At 27.6% G+C, this 15,480-nt stretch overlaps 1 protein-coding gene across 1 annotated transcript; it reads right to left on the reverse strand.

Moving 5' to 3' along the window:
* Positions 1 to 8,749: 8,749 nt before the first annotated feature.
* LOC123260795 lies at positions 8,750 to 12,229 on the reverse strand. Its single transcript, XM_044722144.1, has 2 exons — positions 11,368 to 12,229; positions 8,750 to 8,776 (listed from the first exon to the last, which is right to left on the reverse strand). Exon 1 carries the CDS (start codon positions 12,227 to 12,229, stop codon positions 11,384 to 11,386), a length of 846 nt encoding a protein of 281 aa, XP_044578079.1. The 3' UTR covers positions 8,750 to 8,776; positions 11,368 to 11,383.
* Between the last annotated feature and the right edge of the window lie 3,251 nt (positions 12,230 to 15,480).

The following is a 15,480-nucleotide window of genomic DNA, read 5'->3' on the forward strand; positions in this document are numbered from 1 at the left end:
TTTACGATTATCAGCAAAACTATGAATCTTAGAAAATTTTTGTTCGAGGATCGTCAAAGCTTTGTTTTCTTTAATATCATAAATAAAATTTTTTTTATCTGGTTCCAAATAATACGTCAACAATCTCGGTATAATTGTATAAATCATATTTTCCTCATTGAACCAAATGCCCAAAATCCTAATGTAGTTGAATTCAGGAAACAAATTGATTATAAGATCGTGACAAATAGTCTTAGTAGTTTTATACTTATCATCAGCGATATACTCGAACGTGTTGAACAATCGCGCCAAGTAGACTATTGCCTGGTAATCGTTTTCTTTTTTAAGAATATCTTTTTTTCTTTCTGTGAACACAAGTTGGTTTATTTTATTAATAATGTCAGTCACGAGAAGTAAGTAGATGTCATCGTTGCGATAATTGTTGTATACTTTAAGAATGCGCGTCGCAAAGTCACATACTGATATGAATTTATCTACGTCGTTGTTCCACACTAAATTTTCGGTAACGAAGTAATTTTCTCTGTCAGTCTTAAATCGCTCAACTATTTTCAAATCTTGAGCTGTAATTCTGGTACTTCCGAGTTCCTTTAATAATTTTTCATGTTTTGACACTTCGGGGACGTAAACTGGTCTACAAATGACAATTATCAACGCTATAATTACTCCAAACAATATGCAGCCTTGGATAATCAATACGATTTGTTTCTCATCAATTTTTATAGGCATTATTTATTATTATAACGGTTTTTATTTTTTCAAGAAAGGTTTTATAATTATTAATTATATTCATAGAAAGAATATTTACCATTTCGTCTTCTAATAAATAGTTTAAAAAAATAAATAAAAAATATATCTATTCATGAAAAAACTATTTTCATTAAAAATAAAAGTTCTTTAAAGACAATCCGTTGTTTAAAGACTTTTTTTTATCTTGAATTATTCTTCTTGATTAAAGAGATTCGTATCTTCGGTCGGTAACTATTATCACTGATATTGATTTAAGACAATATTATCTTCAATCGATACATAGAATTCTTTAATCCTCAACAATTGTCCAGAATTATCCTAATAATCATCAAAGCTGCGCCGTGCAAAAGTTGCTATCCAATAATTGGTATCAAGTAAAATACAAATCCAGACTTCAAGTATTGCTGTTAGATTGACGCTTAACTGCGTTACTGTGAGGCACAGATTTCAGGTAATCTGACTGCAAAAGTTCACTGATAAAAAAATTAACTTGAGTAAAGAGCCAAGATCTTGAACCAAGAATACCATTTTGAAGAAAATGATGTTCTTGAGGCAAGAGAATAAATTCTTGAGTCAAGAAATTATTCTTGGTTTAAGTAAATTTTTCTTGACTCAAGAAAATCATTTTCTTGAAAATGGTATTCTTGGTTCAAGATTTTGGCTCTTGAGTCAAGTTAATTTTTTTATCAGTGTTGAAAAGCCAGAAGCTGTTGTAAGTCTACATCTAAATAGCTATATCAATGTTTGGCGATCTGGCTTGGCTTGACTTGATTGTTTTCAATCATAAAACAAGACATTTTATAGTTTCTATATCAATCTGCATGCAGGTTGCAAGCAAATGTTGCGTTATTATTGCAGTCAGCCACCAATCTGCTCTTTAATCTAATACCAAATTGCGTCAACAGATAGATGTCAGTTTTCTACCAAGTGGTTATTAGGAGAATAATAATTTTATTTTTTTCCTAGAACTTCAAATTTTTTGCTAAAAATAATTTCTTTATTCAAATTAACAGACAAAAATTGATTTTTGATTGAAACTTTTCTTGATGCTATAGAAAGTAGCATAAATTCAAGAATTTTTGGCTTTAATGTGGCATTTTTCAAATAATTTAGTAATATCAATAGTACCGTGTATTTTTATTTAAGAAAAACAATCTTGTACTCTTAAATTAAAATTTTTAATCTTGAAATAACAAATGCTGTTTGTTATCAGTTTATTTATTTCGTTTTCCTTATTTTCTTCGTAGGTAAACTTTCCAAATGTTTGCTTTTGAATTATCTAGACTTTTTTCACCTGTGCAATGATTATCACCACAATTATAAAACAACAATTACAAGAAAATAACAATTTGAAATTAGAAAATTGTTGGTTATTGATAATTGATAACCATTACGAGAAGAAAACAAGTGTTAGCATGAGTTTCAATTGACTCAAAAAATTCAGTGAACTAAAGTGTTTTTATTGTACACTGAAGAATCAATTCAATTGAAAAAAAATGTTGTTAACGTCCGTTATTTTTTGCTTGGTCGTCACTAGATCTTTTGCAGTATCCGTAGAACCCGGTTCTTGTCCAAAGGTCTCAGTGGTCGACATTGACATGGCTCAAGTAAGTGATATGTTGTCAAAATTACAATCTAAATTATACTAAGTTATGTCCTGATAATTGCTTACTAAGATGACTGGTAGATGGTACATGTACGCAAGTACCAAAAACAGATTTGATAGTTGCCAAAAGTGTATAATTCATGATTGGTTTCCAGTTAGAAATGGTATTGCACCAATGATAGCTACCAGTATTTCAACAAGGTAATAATTAAACTGCACTGATAAAAAAATTCACTAGACTCGAGCCAAAATCTTGAACCAAAAATACCATTTTGAAGAAAATGATTTTCTCAAGTCAAGAGAATAAATTCTTGAGACGAGAAAAATTTATTTAAATCCCTGTTTAAAAATATTCATTAAAAAAAAATTCGCTGTCATGAGATTTGAATTTTTTTCAATAATTCCAATTGATTTCAATTTCTAAGTATATATCTATAGATATATAATTTGTATAGAGCGAATTTTTAAAATTTTTTTCAATGAATATTTTTAAACAGGGATTTAAATAAATTTTTCTCGTCTCAAGAATTTATTCTCTTGACTTGAGAAAATCATTTTCTTCAAAATGGTATTTTTGGTTCAAGATTTTGGCTCGAGTCTAGTGAATTTTTTTATCAGTGTGCATATTGTTTGTAAGACTGATGACATTTTTTGAATATTTTATAAAAAAGGACCGGCATTTATTTGGAAAATGAAAACGAAGCCTTGGTAAATAAAAAAGACTTATCGCTGCACGTCACTGGGATCGGACCACTTTTTGGAAAACTGACGGCTATATTCTGGTCTTTTGAAAGTGTTTATGATAGCCATATAATTGCTTGGGTTTGTGAAAATCAGGGAACTAATCAGTAAGCGATTGATCAAATCTTACTTCAAAATTTTTTATTGTTTTATATTTAAGTCAAACATTTTTTACATTTTTTTTTTTAGTGCAAAATCTGTGATCGTATTCACTCAAGAACAAAATCCGTCAATAGATGTAATGGAAAGAACACGACAACTAGCCGCTTAAAAATGGTATTTCTGTGCCTGATTTGAAGAAAATTAATGACAAATATTGTTATTAAAATTTTCCTATAAATCAACTGTTAAACTTGTACCCTAAACAAAATTTTAAAGCGAAATATAGTTTTTATTTTTGTCGTATAGTCTAATAAATCAATATTGTTATTATTTTTAAGACCAAATTAATTTTTGAAATTCAGTTGTAGCAAATTAGTTCAACAAACGGAAAGCATTATAAAAAGCTTTATAAGTATCGTAGTATACAAATTGATTTTTTTTGTCTTCTGATTTTTCCAGAATATCAAAATTATGTTTCAAAATTTTCATAGCTTTGTTCTTCTCAATATCTGCTTTGTATAATTCTTTATTAAATAAGAAATTTGTAAGCAACCTTGCCGTTGTCGTATAAATAGCTTTTTCATCACGTACCGATTCCTCCAAATACAGTGTTGTGCATCCTGGTACAAGTTCGAGTATTTGCTCATGACAAATTTTTTTAGAGATTGAAAAATCTTCATCAGCTAAATACTCAAAAGTATTCAACAGTCTTAGTAAATGAATGAATACTATCCAATTAGTGCCCTGAGGAATTCTTATAATACTGTAGTTCTGCGGCTGAAGAACAAGATGGTTTATTTTGCGAACTATATCGTTTGCGACAGTCATATAAATTTCTACCGCAGGATCATGATGGTATAATTTAAGAAGACGCACTGCGAAATCACAGACTTCACTAAATATATTTGAGTCATTTTGCCACTCTAATGACGATTCGGTGATGTAAATTCGACGGTCTCTTTCGAATATCTTGATTCTTTTAAAGTCAATGTCAGAAATTTTCAACTTATCTTTTCTTAAGTAGCCTAATATATCTTTCAATTCAATCGTAACATCGACTTTCTTCTTTGAATATATAGTAATAATCAGTACCGTGATAACCAATAGAACAATTGTCACTCCGAAGCCAATAATTAATTTGCTATTATTATCTACCATTTTTGTATTTACTTGACAAATTAACCAAATCTCTCGTCTAAATATAAGTGATAAAAAAATTTTTTTTCAATAAAATGACATTGATATATAATAGTGAAACTGACATTTTTTTTATTTTTATAATTATTAAAATACAATACACGGAAAAAAAACTCGAAAAATTACAGTATATAATGCAACGTGGCGCTTCGTGATGAAAACTGGAAAAATTACAGTTTCAGATTGTAATTATTACAGATTTTATAAGAATTACATTGTAGAATGTAATATTTACATTGAAAGCTCTGAAAATTAAATTAAAAAATTGAATTCAGTGAAATGTTATTTCAAACTGTAATTTTTTTAGTTTTGATTACGACGGGACAGATTTTAAATTTTATACTGTAATTATGGTAACATGTCACTGTATTATATATCCGCGACATAATATCCATGCGAAATAATATCCATGCGACATTATGTCCATATTATTATAAGTTAATCCTATTCACAATTTGACCATTTATTGACTTAAAATAAATTTAAATTTCTAAGAATATTTTAGTTCATGACGATGACTACGATGATTCATCCGTGACTCATACTCAATTGTATGAGTAAGTCTAATTGTGTTAGTCTACCACTAACTTTATTGCGGTGCTGAATCAAATTTATTTGTCAGTCCATCAGTTTATGTAATAATAATAAATATTTAAATAAATCTTGAATAAAAAAATAAATCGTAATAGTAGTAAATATTAAAAATGCCATTAAAATTAATTAGATCACAATACGGTAATCCAATGCTTGTCCATGAAGGATATATTTACTCTTATAAAAGTAATAATGTTTGTGGAACAGTAACTTGGCGTTGCAAGCATTACTCCAAATATTCATGTCGTGTTATAATACAAACATCTTCTGATAAAAAAACAGTTAAGCTAGTAGTTATGATAATCTAGTTGAATTAATGTACTAATAAAGTCTGTTATGTAGGAAACATTGTTGGTAATTAACAATTATTTTTTTTCATTGACCCATTATGTATATATAAATTAGTTTTTCATGCCTACTAGTCAAGTGACTAGTGAACCTTATTCAAGCCAAGCGATGGACATTCCATCTGCACTATTGGTCGAGAAACATTCTCTCTTTGCATTAGTTCTATGGGGTCCATCGAACTTGAATATTAGTAAAGCTGGAAGTTTTGTGGTATCTGTTCGAGTTGTAAAGATGTTAAACAAATGAAAGAAAAAGAAAGAAACTACATGAGAGCAAAGATAAACTTTGAAAAAATAAATGGAGTAGGTTACCAAGCCAGGAATCGAACCTGGATCTCCCTGATAACATGTCAGGAGCTCTACCAGTTAAGCTACCGGGCCCCTTCCCCTTCCGATGACTGCAAAAAAAATATAATACAGACCCTCAATTTTCGTTAAATATAAAAAAATTAATGGCGCTGGCATTCGTTCCTGAAGACGATGTAATTTTTGCTTATGATGCTTTAATTAAAAGTGATTACTTCGATTATCATGAACATGAATTGTCCCCAATGTGAGAATATTTTGAGGAAACGTGGATCGGACGAGAACCCCGAAGCCGTCATCGTCGTAGAGCACCACACTACGATATTTCTATGTGGAACTGCTTTATAATTGTAGTAATTAAACTTAAAAATAAATTGTAGTTAAATTTGTCATATAGACAAGTCAATGACGTAGTCATGGATACAACGTCGCTGATATAATGTCGCTGAATTCCGTGACGTATAACCGTATTGGTTATACGTCACGGAAACCGAGGTCATTACATCCGCGACACTATATCCGCGTCACAATGTCCGCGACAAATTTAGGGAACTAGGTAAATAAGGATAAAGGGAAGGGGGGACCTTTTTTGCTCAGTAGGAATTTTTTTGGTAACTGAAAAAATAATAATTCAGACAGCCCGGACCGGGACTCGAACCCGGATCGTTCGGTTACGCGCCAAAGGCTTTACCATGATGATGATGATGATGATGGAGGGGTTCAGGGGCGGAGCCCCGGTGGGGGTTGGGGGGCGAAGCCCCCCAATTGAAAAATTAATGACGATGTCGCGGATTTAATGTCGCGGATTTAAAGTCGCGGATATAGTGTCTGTGGTCAAGGTGTCGTATAACCGTAATTATTCCTGTTTTCTTTTTTCCGTGTAGAAAAAATTTATTATAAATATATTCCCCATGTAGAAATTAAAAGAAACTAAAAGTGCGAATTTTTTAAAATATTTTTTTATAATAAATTGATATGTTATAAAAATTACAATAATTGTCAGTTGTCAAAATTTGGGTCAGATCCCGGTCTCGAACTATCCATTTGTTCGGGAGTAATCGTTGGTACATATAAAATGGGGTGACGTCAGGACGTTCACGTAAATTTTTTTTTTTTTTTTTAAATAGTAACATTAAATGATTTTAGAAAATATAAGATGGTTTAATTCAAGTGTTTTCTCGGTGTACATCTTCTTATATTATTGTATAAGTGCAATATGGGTGTGATAGAGGCATTTGAAGGTCACAAAATTGCTCAAAGTTGACGAGTTGGGTATAAAGCACAAGTTTACGCACTTCGCGTTATGAGGCGTGCAAGAAACTGTTTAATATTACACCAAACTAAAAAGTAGAAGATAGTTTTGAATGATTTCCGATGAGTTTAATAAAATAAAAGTAGTTTGATTAACGAGAAATATCTATAAATACTTTTCAAGTTAATAAAAGCATGTGAAAAAAATATGGTGTAAGGAAATTAAGTTACGGATGATCGATAAATTAAAAAAGAAATCAAATTTTAAGAATAAGAAATTTTTTGAATATTATTTTACGAGATTTTTCTATCATTGTTATATATTTTTCTACAAGTAAACTGATCCGCACTGAGTAAACGGTTTGTTTGACTCAAATGCACAGATTTATTTGAAATGAATCAAAAATATTTATTTAATGTTAACAAATTTATTTTATTTAAATATATATTACTTTGAATCAAATACAACTTCGTTTCGGTTTATTTAATTGAATCGACTCATTTATTTCATTCAAATAAAGATTTGTTAACTATTAACAAATCTCGTTTCAAGTAAATTACGCTTGGTGTCACTATTTTTAAATGTAAGAGTATTGTTTACATTTGACTTTTTTGGGACCAACCACTATTTCTTTTATATTTATTTTATTATAATATTAATTTACCTATTGATCTTAAAGAAATTTTATTATTTCCAGTTGTGAATTACGATTTTTTTTTTGCATTAAATTTTTTTTTTATATTTCATGCCCCTGTTGAAAATCTCCAATAAGATCCCATCAAAAGCGACAAAAGCCACTTAGAAACCAATAAAATTTATGGGTTTCTAAGTGGCTTTTGTCGCTTTTGATGGGATTCTATTGGAAATTTGAAACAGTAATAATTTTTTTACAGAAAATTTTCAAATGTGTTATTGAATATAAAATTTGTATATTTTATAACAATATTAGTTTATTTTCGTAAAAAAATATATCTATTACTTATAATACTAATAAAAATACTATGATTACTATGATACTGAAGTTAGCCGTCAGCTGTCAATTTTAAAAATTTTAATAATAAATCAATTACAATAAAAAAATGTTTCTAAAAAATTTACACTTATAATTTTTATTAATTTTAACATGTGAAATTTTTTAATTGAAATTTTTCCATAATAATTTTATTGTTATAAAAGTCGAAAAAATTTACAGATGTCTGTTAATTTATAATAATAAAGTTAGTCAACATTTTTTATTTTTTTATTTTGCTTAATGTGTTAAATTATAACTAAATAATATTTTTTTTTAATTGCACACTTACAAGTTTTCAAATTTTTTACAAATGAAATTAAAAAAAAAATTTTTTTGTCAAATTTTTTTCAATAAAAAAAATTCTAAAAATTTTTAGATGTCGGCTAATTTTATTGTCATTGTTAATTTCAGTATAAGTGATAATTCCAAAAGAAGTGCCCATTTTACCCCAAACGTTCGATATGTCGACTTTTACAACTTTATGCTTTAAGCTAAAACTAAAAATCATTGCTTTGAGTATATTCAAACATACCATTTATTTACAGTTAAAAAATCTGATTTGGTTGAAATATACGATTGTTAGCACCAAAGAAATATTTATTAACTATAAACAAATCTGGATTTCATTCAAATATACTACAACTTTGTCTCAAATAAATAAATTTATTTGTCTCAAATAAATAAATTTATTTGTATCAAATAAATATTTCTGGTGATATTTAAATAAGAGATTTATTTATAATTAACGAGCCTCATTTCATTTAAATGAATTGTTTTCTCAGTGCGGAAGCAAATTTAAATTTGTCTAAATGTTTATTGTTTCCAATTTATTTATTTTTCTTTTCTTTTTAAGCTTAAAGAATACAACTTTTCCCGTGTAAAAAAAAAGTTCCGGAAACATTCCTCAGAAAAGTTCCGATTATGAGACGATCCGGAACTTTTCCGGAACTTCTCCGGAACTCTTTAGAAACAGTATAAAAAAAAAATTTTCACTTATAAACTTTGGAGTAACTAAAAATTTTAAATTTTAAAAATTTTTGAGGAACTTCTCCGGAACTTTTGCGGAACTTTTGCGGAACTTTTTCGGAACTTTTTCGGAACTCTTTGGAAACGACATTAAAAAAGTTTACTTTCAAATTTTTAAGTAACAAAAATTTGAAATTCTTAGAATTTTTGAGGAACTTCTCCGGAACTTTTCCGGAACTTTTACGAAACTTTTTCGGAACTTTTTGGAAACAACGTTAAAAAAGTTTACTTACAAACTTTTAAGTAACCAAAAATTTGAAATTCTTAAAATTTTTTAGGAACTTCTCCGGAACTTTTCCGGAACTTTGGCGAAACTTTTCCGCAACTCTGTAGAAACAGTATTGAAAAATTTACGTACAAACTATTGAGTAACCAAAAATTTGAAATTCTTAAAATTTTTTAGGAACTTCTTCGGAACTTTTGCGGAACTTTATCGGAACTCTTAAGAAACAAAATTTAAAAAGTTTACTTACAATTTTTTGAGTAACCAAAAATTTAAAATTCTTAAAATTTTTGAGGAACTTTTCCGGAACTTTTGCGGAACTTTTTCGGAACTCTGTAGAAACAACATTAAAAAAGTTTACTTACAAATTTTTGAGTAACCAAAAATTTTAAATTTTTAAAATTTTTAAGGAACTTCTTCGGAACTTTTGCGGAACTCTTTAAAAACAATAATAAAAAAATTTACTTACAAATTTTGAAGTAACAAAAATTTGAAATTCTTAACATTTTTGAGGAACTTCTCAAAAAGTTTGTAAGTAACCTTTTTTAATGTTCTTTCCATAGAGTTCCGAAAAAGTTCCGCAAAATTTCCGGAAAAGTTCCGGACAAGTTCCTTAAAAATTTCAAGAATTAAAAATTTTTGGTTACTTAAAAGTTTGTCAGTAAACTTTTTTAATAGTGTTTCCAAAGGGTTCCAAAAAAGTTCCGCAAAAGTTCCGGAAAAGTTCCGGAGAAGTTCCTCAAAAATTTTAAGAATTTAAAATTTTTGGTTACTCACAAATTTGTAAGTAAACTTTTTTAATACTGTTTCTAAAGAGTTCCGCAAAATTTCCGCAAAAGTTCCGGAGAAGTTCCTTAAAAATTTTAAGTATTTCAAATTTTTGGTTACTTAAAAGTGTGTAGATAAATTTTTCAATACTGCGTTTCTAAAGAGTTGCGGAAAAGTCCGGAAAAGTTCCGGAGAAAATCCTAAAAAATTTTAAGAATGTCAAAATTTTCGTTACTTAAAAGTTTGTAAGTAAATCTTCTTAATACTGTTTTTAAAGAGTTCCGCAAAAGTTCCGGAAAAGTTCCGAAGAAGTTCCTTAAAAATTTTAAAAGATACAAATTTTTGGTTACTTAAAAGTTTGTAAACTTTTTTAACGTTGTTTTCAAAGAGTTCCGAAAAAGTTCCGCAAAAGTTCCGAAGAAGTTTCTAATAAATTTTAAGAATTAAAAATTTTTGGTTACTTAAAAGTTTGTCAGTAAACTTGTTTAATGTTGTTTCGAAAGAGTTCCGAAAAAGTTCCGCAAAAGTTGCGGAAAAGTTCCTAAAAAATTTTAAGAATTAAAAATTTTTGGTTACTCACAAATTTGTAAGTAAACTTTTTTAATACTGTTTCTAAAGAGTTCCGCCAAATTTCCGCAAAAGTTCCGAAGAAGTTCCTCAAAAATTTTAAGAATTTAAAATTTTTGGTTACTTAAAAATTTGTAAGTAAACTTTTTTAATGTTGTTTCTACAGAGTTCCGAAAAAGTTCCGAAAAAGTTCCGCAAAAGTTACGAAGAAGTTTCTAATAAATTTTAAGAATTTCAAATTTTTGTTACTTAAAAATTTGTAAGTAAACTTTTTTAATACCGTTTCTAAAGAGTTCCGCAAAAGTTCCGCAAAAGTTCCGGAAAAGTTCCGGAGAAGTTCCTCAAAAATTTTAAGAATTTCAAATTTTTGGTTACTTAAAAATTTGTAAGTAAACTTTTTTAATGTTGTTTCTACAGAGTTCCGAAAAAGTTCCGTAAAAGTTCCACAAAAGTTCCGGAAAAGTTCCTCAAAAATTTTAAGAATTTTAAATTTTTGGTTACTCAAAAATTTGTAAGTAAACTTTTTTAATGTTGTTTCTAAAGAGTTCCGAAAAAGTTCCGGAGAAGTTCTTCAAAAATTTTAAGAATATCAAATTTTTAGTTACTCAAAAATTTGTAAGTAAACTTTTTAATGTTGTTTCCAAAGAGTTCCGAAAAAGTTCCAGAAAAGTTCCGCAAAAGTTCCGGAGAAGTTCCTCAAAAATTTTAAGAATTTCAAATTTTTAGTTACTCAAAAGTTTATAAGTGAAAATTTTTTCTAAATACTGTTTCTAAAGAGTCCCGGAGAAGTTCCGGAAAAGTTCCGCAAAAGTTCTGGATTGTCTCATAATCGGAACTTTTCTGAGGAATGTTTCCGGAACTTTTTTTTTTACACGGGTTATATCGAATCTTGTATTTAGGATTTTCCACTTCTGAAAATTTCATACATATTGTAATAGTATGGATAGAAATTGAAATTGCTTTTCTTTTCGGCATCATTGGAGAGAACAGCGAATTGCTCTTTGAGTACTTTGATCGCCTCCCGATTCTCAACGTCATAATTGTACAGATCTTTGTCACTGATAGCGTTTGTCAATAATCGCGCTGTAATTGTATAAATACTCTCACAATCCTTCAAATATCCACTAATATTCGATTCTGGAACTCCTTGCAAGTACAGTTTATTGAATTCTGGTACCATATGTAGTATTTGATTATGACAAATGATCTTAGTGTCGCTGTACGAATCGTCAGCTAAATATTCGAAAGTGTTCAATAATTTCGTTAAAGAGCAGAATAGGTCGTAATTTCCGGACTTTGCAATGATGGAATAATTTTTAGGTTTGAAAATTTTCGAGTCTATTTTTTTTATTACGTCATTTGCGAATTTAAGATATTCTTTAGATTCTTTATCATCAGGTTTTTCGTTGTAATATTTGAGAAGAAGTGTCGCAAAGTCGCATAATTTACTTAAAGTCGATTCATTATCTTTCCAATCTGTGTTTTTATCGAAGTCATTGTTATAATTCGTAAATTGAGCTTTATCAGAGTCTTGTATTGTGGTTAGTGATAATTGACCAATTATTGTTTTAGCTTTTGCGATTTTTTTAACTTCAAACTCTTCGGCCTTATTACTTAAGCTTACAATCACCCATACAATCACTACTATGAGAATAACTACCAGAAAAATAGCAGTGATAACCCTTCTTTTTGTAAAGATACTTCCCCTTTTAGCGTTTTCTTTTACTTCATTATCTGCCATAATATTTATCGAATTTTTTTACTATTTAAAATTATCTTCTAATTTTATTTATTTATTCTATTCCTTCTAATATATGATTAAAGAAATTGAAAAAGTTTCATCCAAATTTTTTAAATACTGATCTTATTGATTTTAGCGTTTATTAAGTAAAATTTTTCTCACATCTAAATAAAAGTAAAAAAATTTTTTTTAAAAACATTTATAGAAGTATAATTAAAGATTTTTTTTCATTTAATTCATTAGACCACACTATAAAACAAACATAAATTATCATGGCAAGAACAGTATGTGGGCATAACTCATTTATCGCAAATTCTAATGAGTCAGTTAATTTTTATCAGTCACACACGCTTTTAGTTGTCGATGTAGTATTTGAGATTGTAATTAGTGAAAACATTAAATGTTTCTTTTATTACATTACATATTATTCAATTCAAGCATAAATGTTCGCTTCAAGTCTTTTTATCTTAACAAAATTTTTTTATAACTTTCAATGATAAAACTAGATTATCATTATTATCTTTTTGCTAAATTGTAAACTTAAAAAAATTCTAGAAGTTATTTGAAAGTTTGAATTTAATTAATCCAAGAGATTTCGAGAAATTCTGCAAAACATTTGCTTCATCCATGGATTTCAAATATAATGACGTGATTTTGTTTGAAATCATTTTCTGCGAATTGACAGAAGAAAAATTTTTTTTTATTTTCAAAAAATTAAAGAAAATTTTTTTTTTTTTTAAATGATTCTCAGATAATTTTTAACGTCGTCGTACACCATAAGGAATTTTCTTTTTGAATTATTTTTTTGTTTTTAGGAAATTTGAAAGACCCATTTTTGATTGGGAAATTTTCATAGCGTTTGACATTGTTCAATTAGTGTTACACTTAGCCAGTAAAATTTTCTTGAAACAAGTTTTTCAAATTAGTTCATTTTTACTCCTGAAGAATTGACATCATTTTATTTTTTCAATATAAAATTTATTAGTAATATAATTTTTACATATTTGGGTGACTAAATTTAACAATTTTTCTCTGTAAATGTAACATTATTTAATTATGTAATTTGTACATATTTATACCTGTAAATTTAATAGTTTTTATTTATGAATATGATATTATTTAAGTGTATAATTTTTATATCACCACTTGTGTAATTTTCACAGGTAATTTTTTTTTCGTGTATCTTTGATTTTGAGTAACAGTAGGTATTCTCATCACATATAGCCATATAAAAAATTTCTGATATTTCTATACATGATACACGAAAAAAAGAAAAAGGGAAAAATTACATTATATAATGTAACCCCGTAAAAAAATATTCTGATCAGGCTTGATATGAGCTGATAAGGCCATATAAAATTTTTTGATATGTTCATATCTGGCCTGATATGATCTGATACGTCCATATTTAATTTTTTATATGTCCTGATATGGCCTGATATGAAAATTGGCCATATCAGGCCTGATCAAGCCTTATCAATTTGATATGTATATATCAGACTTGATATAGATTGATACGCTCATATCTAATTTTACATTATTTTTTAATAGGTCCTGATATGCCCTGATATAACCTTATAAAGTTATGTATACTTTGATAAATTTGAAAAAAAAATCCCTGATCAGGGTTGATATAACTTGATATGGATTCATATAGTCCGATATACTCATACCCTTACCAGCACATAAGTAGTCTTATGTACTCATATAAAGGCATACCCGAGTGAAAAAATCTATATATCATTATATATGATTCATATCTAATTATATAGAAGCATATGTAATTCATTTATAATTATATAGATGTATATATAATTCATATACAGTTATATATGAATCATATAGAATTCTATATAATTTTTTTTACTCCAGTGGGTATTTTGTGATTACCATAAAACATTCTCTTTTTCTATCTAAGAGTCTGTTACTCCAATGATTAACAATCTTTTAATATATAGTATTTTTCGGATGAAATAATAGGAACTTAAAAAAAAAATTTAATTTCACAAAAATAATTAGTTTTGTCAAGTTCAAAAATTGTTAGCCAGGCCCTCCAGAAATATATAGTTCCATATACTAAACCAATAATTCCATCAAAATTTAAGCTTTCAATTTTGATTTTACCTCGATTATTTTTTTAATTTCAAAGAAATTATAAATTCTAAAACAACGAAGTACCTTAACAATATATCGTAGAATCATTTTTGCAATTTCATGTATTCATAGATAATTTTATAAATCTACATATAGATACCATTATTATATATAAATATTGACAGTTAATAATTAATAAATTAGATAAAAAATTTTGTTCACTACGAATCGATCACGTATACGATTTGCATTACTTGTAGTTACAATAAACTCTGTTCTCCAAATAAATCTCTTAGGTAAACGGGTAGTGGATTAGTCTTTCAAGCGGTAGGTCCACGGTTCGATTCCCACTCACGCCGATTTTTTTATTTCCTATGGAAATAATTATATATAATTATACCTTATTATACATAATTATATAGGGCCATTTTTCATTTATAATTATGTAATATAATGATATATAATTTTTTTTACCCGGGCGGGTACATAGTCTGATATACTTATATCAAGGCATACATAGTCTGATATGGCCAATTTCCATATCAGGCCTGATATAGTCTGATCAGAAAATTTTTTCACGGGACGTAGCGCTTCATATAAAAAACTGGAAAAACTGCGATTTCAGATTGTAATCTTTACAGATTTTGTAAGAATTATATTGTAAAATATAAATATTACATTTAAAGCTGTGAAAATTAACATTTAAAGTTTTAATTTTAAAAATGTTATTTCGAACTGCAATTTTTTTAGTTTAAAATTTTAAGCGACACATTACTATTTATAATGTAATTCTTCTCTTTTTTATTTCTTTTTTTCGTATATAAGCATACATATATAATTTTCCAATATAACCGTATACGTCCTGATATGAACAAATATCAAAACTAATGTTTAACTTTAATACTTTTAAATGCTACCTTTTTACTAAATTAATTTTTATAAAATTAATTAATTAATTTATAAAAAATTTGTATGATATTAAAGTTAGCAGTCACTTATTAATCTTTTAATTTTATTTATCAAAAAAATTATTTTTAAAAAATTGCATTTTTTATTTTTTAAAATTTCTACATGTCAATTTTAAAAAAAAATTTTTTTTGCCATAATTTATTTGCTATAAAATTTTAAAAATTATTAAATATATGCTAAATTAATTT

The sequence above is a fragment of the Cotesia glomerata genome, linkage group LG3 (assembly GCF_020080835.1).
Source record: "Cotesia glomerata isolate CgM1 linkage group LG3, MPM_Cglom_v2.3, whole genome shotgun sequence".
Lineage (NCBI taxonomy): Eukaryota > Metazoa > Arthropoda > Insecta > Hymenoptera > Braconidae > Cotesia > Cotesia glomerata.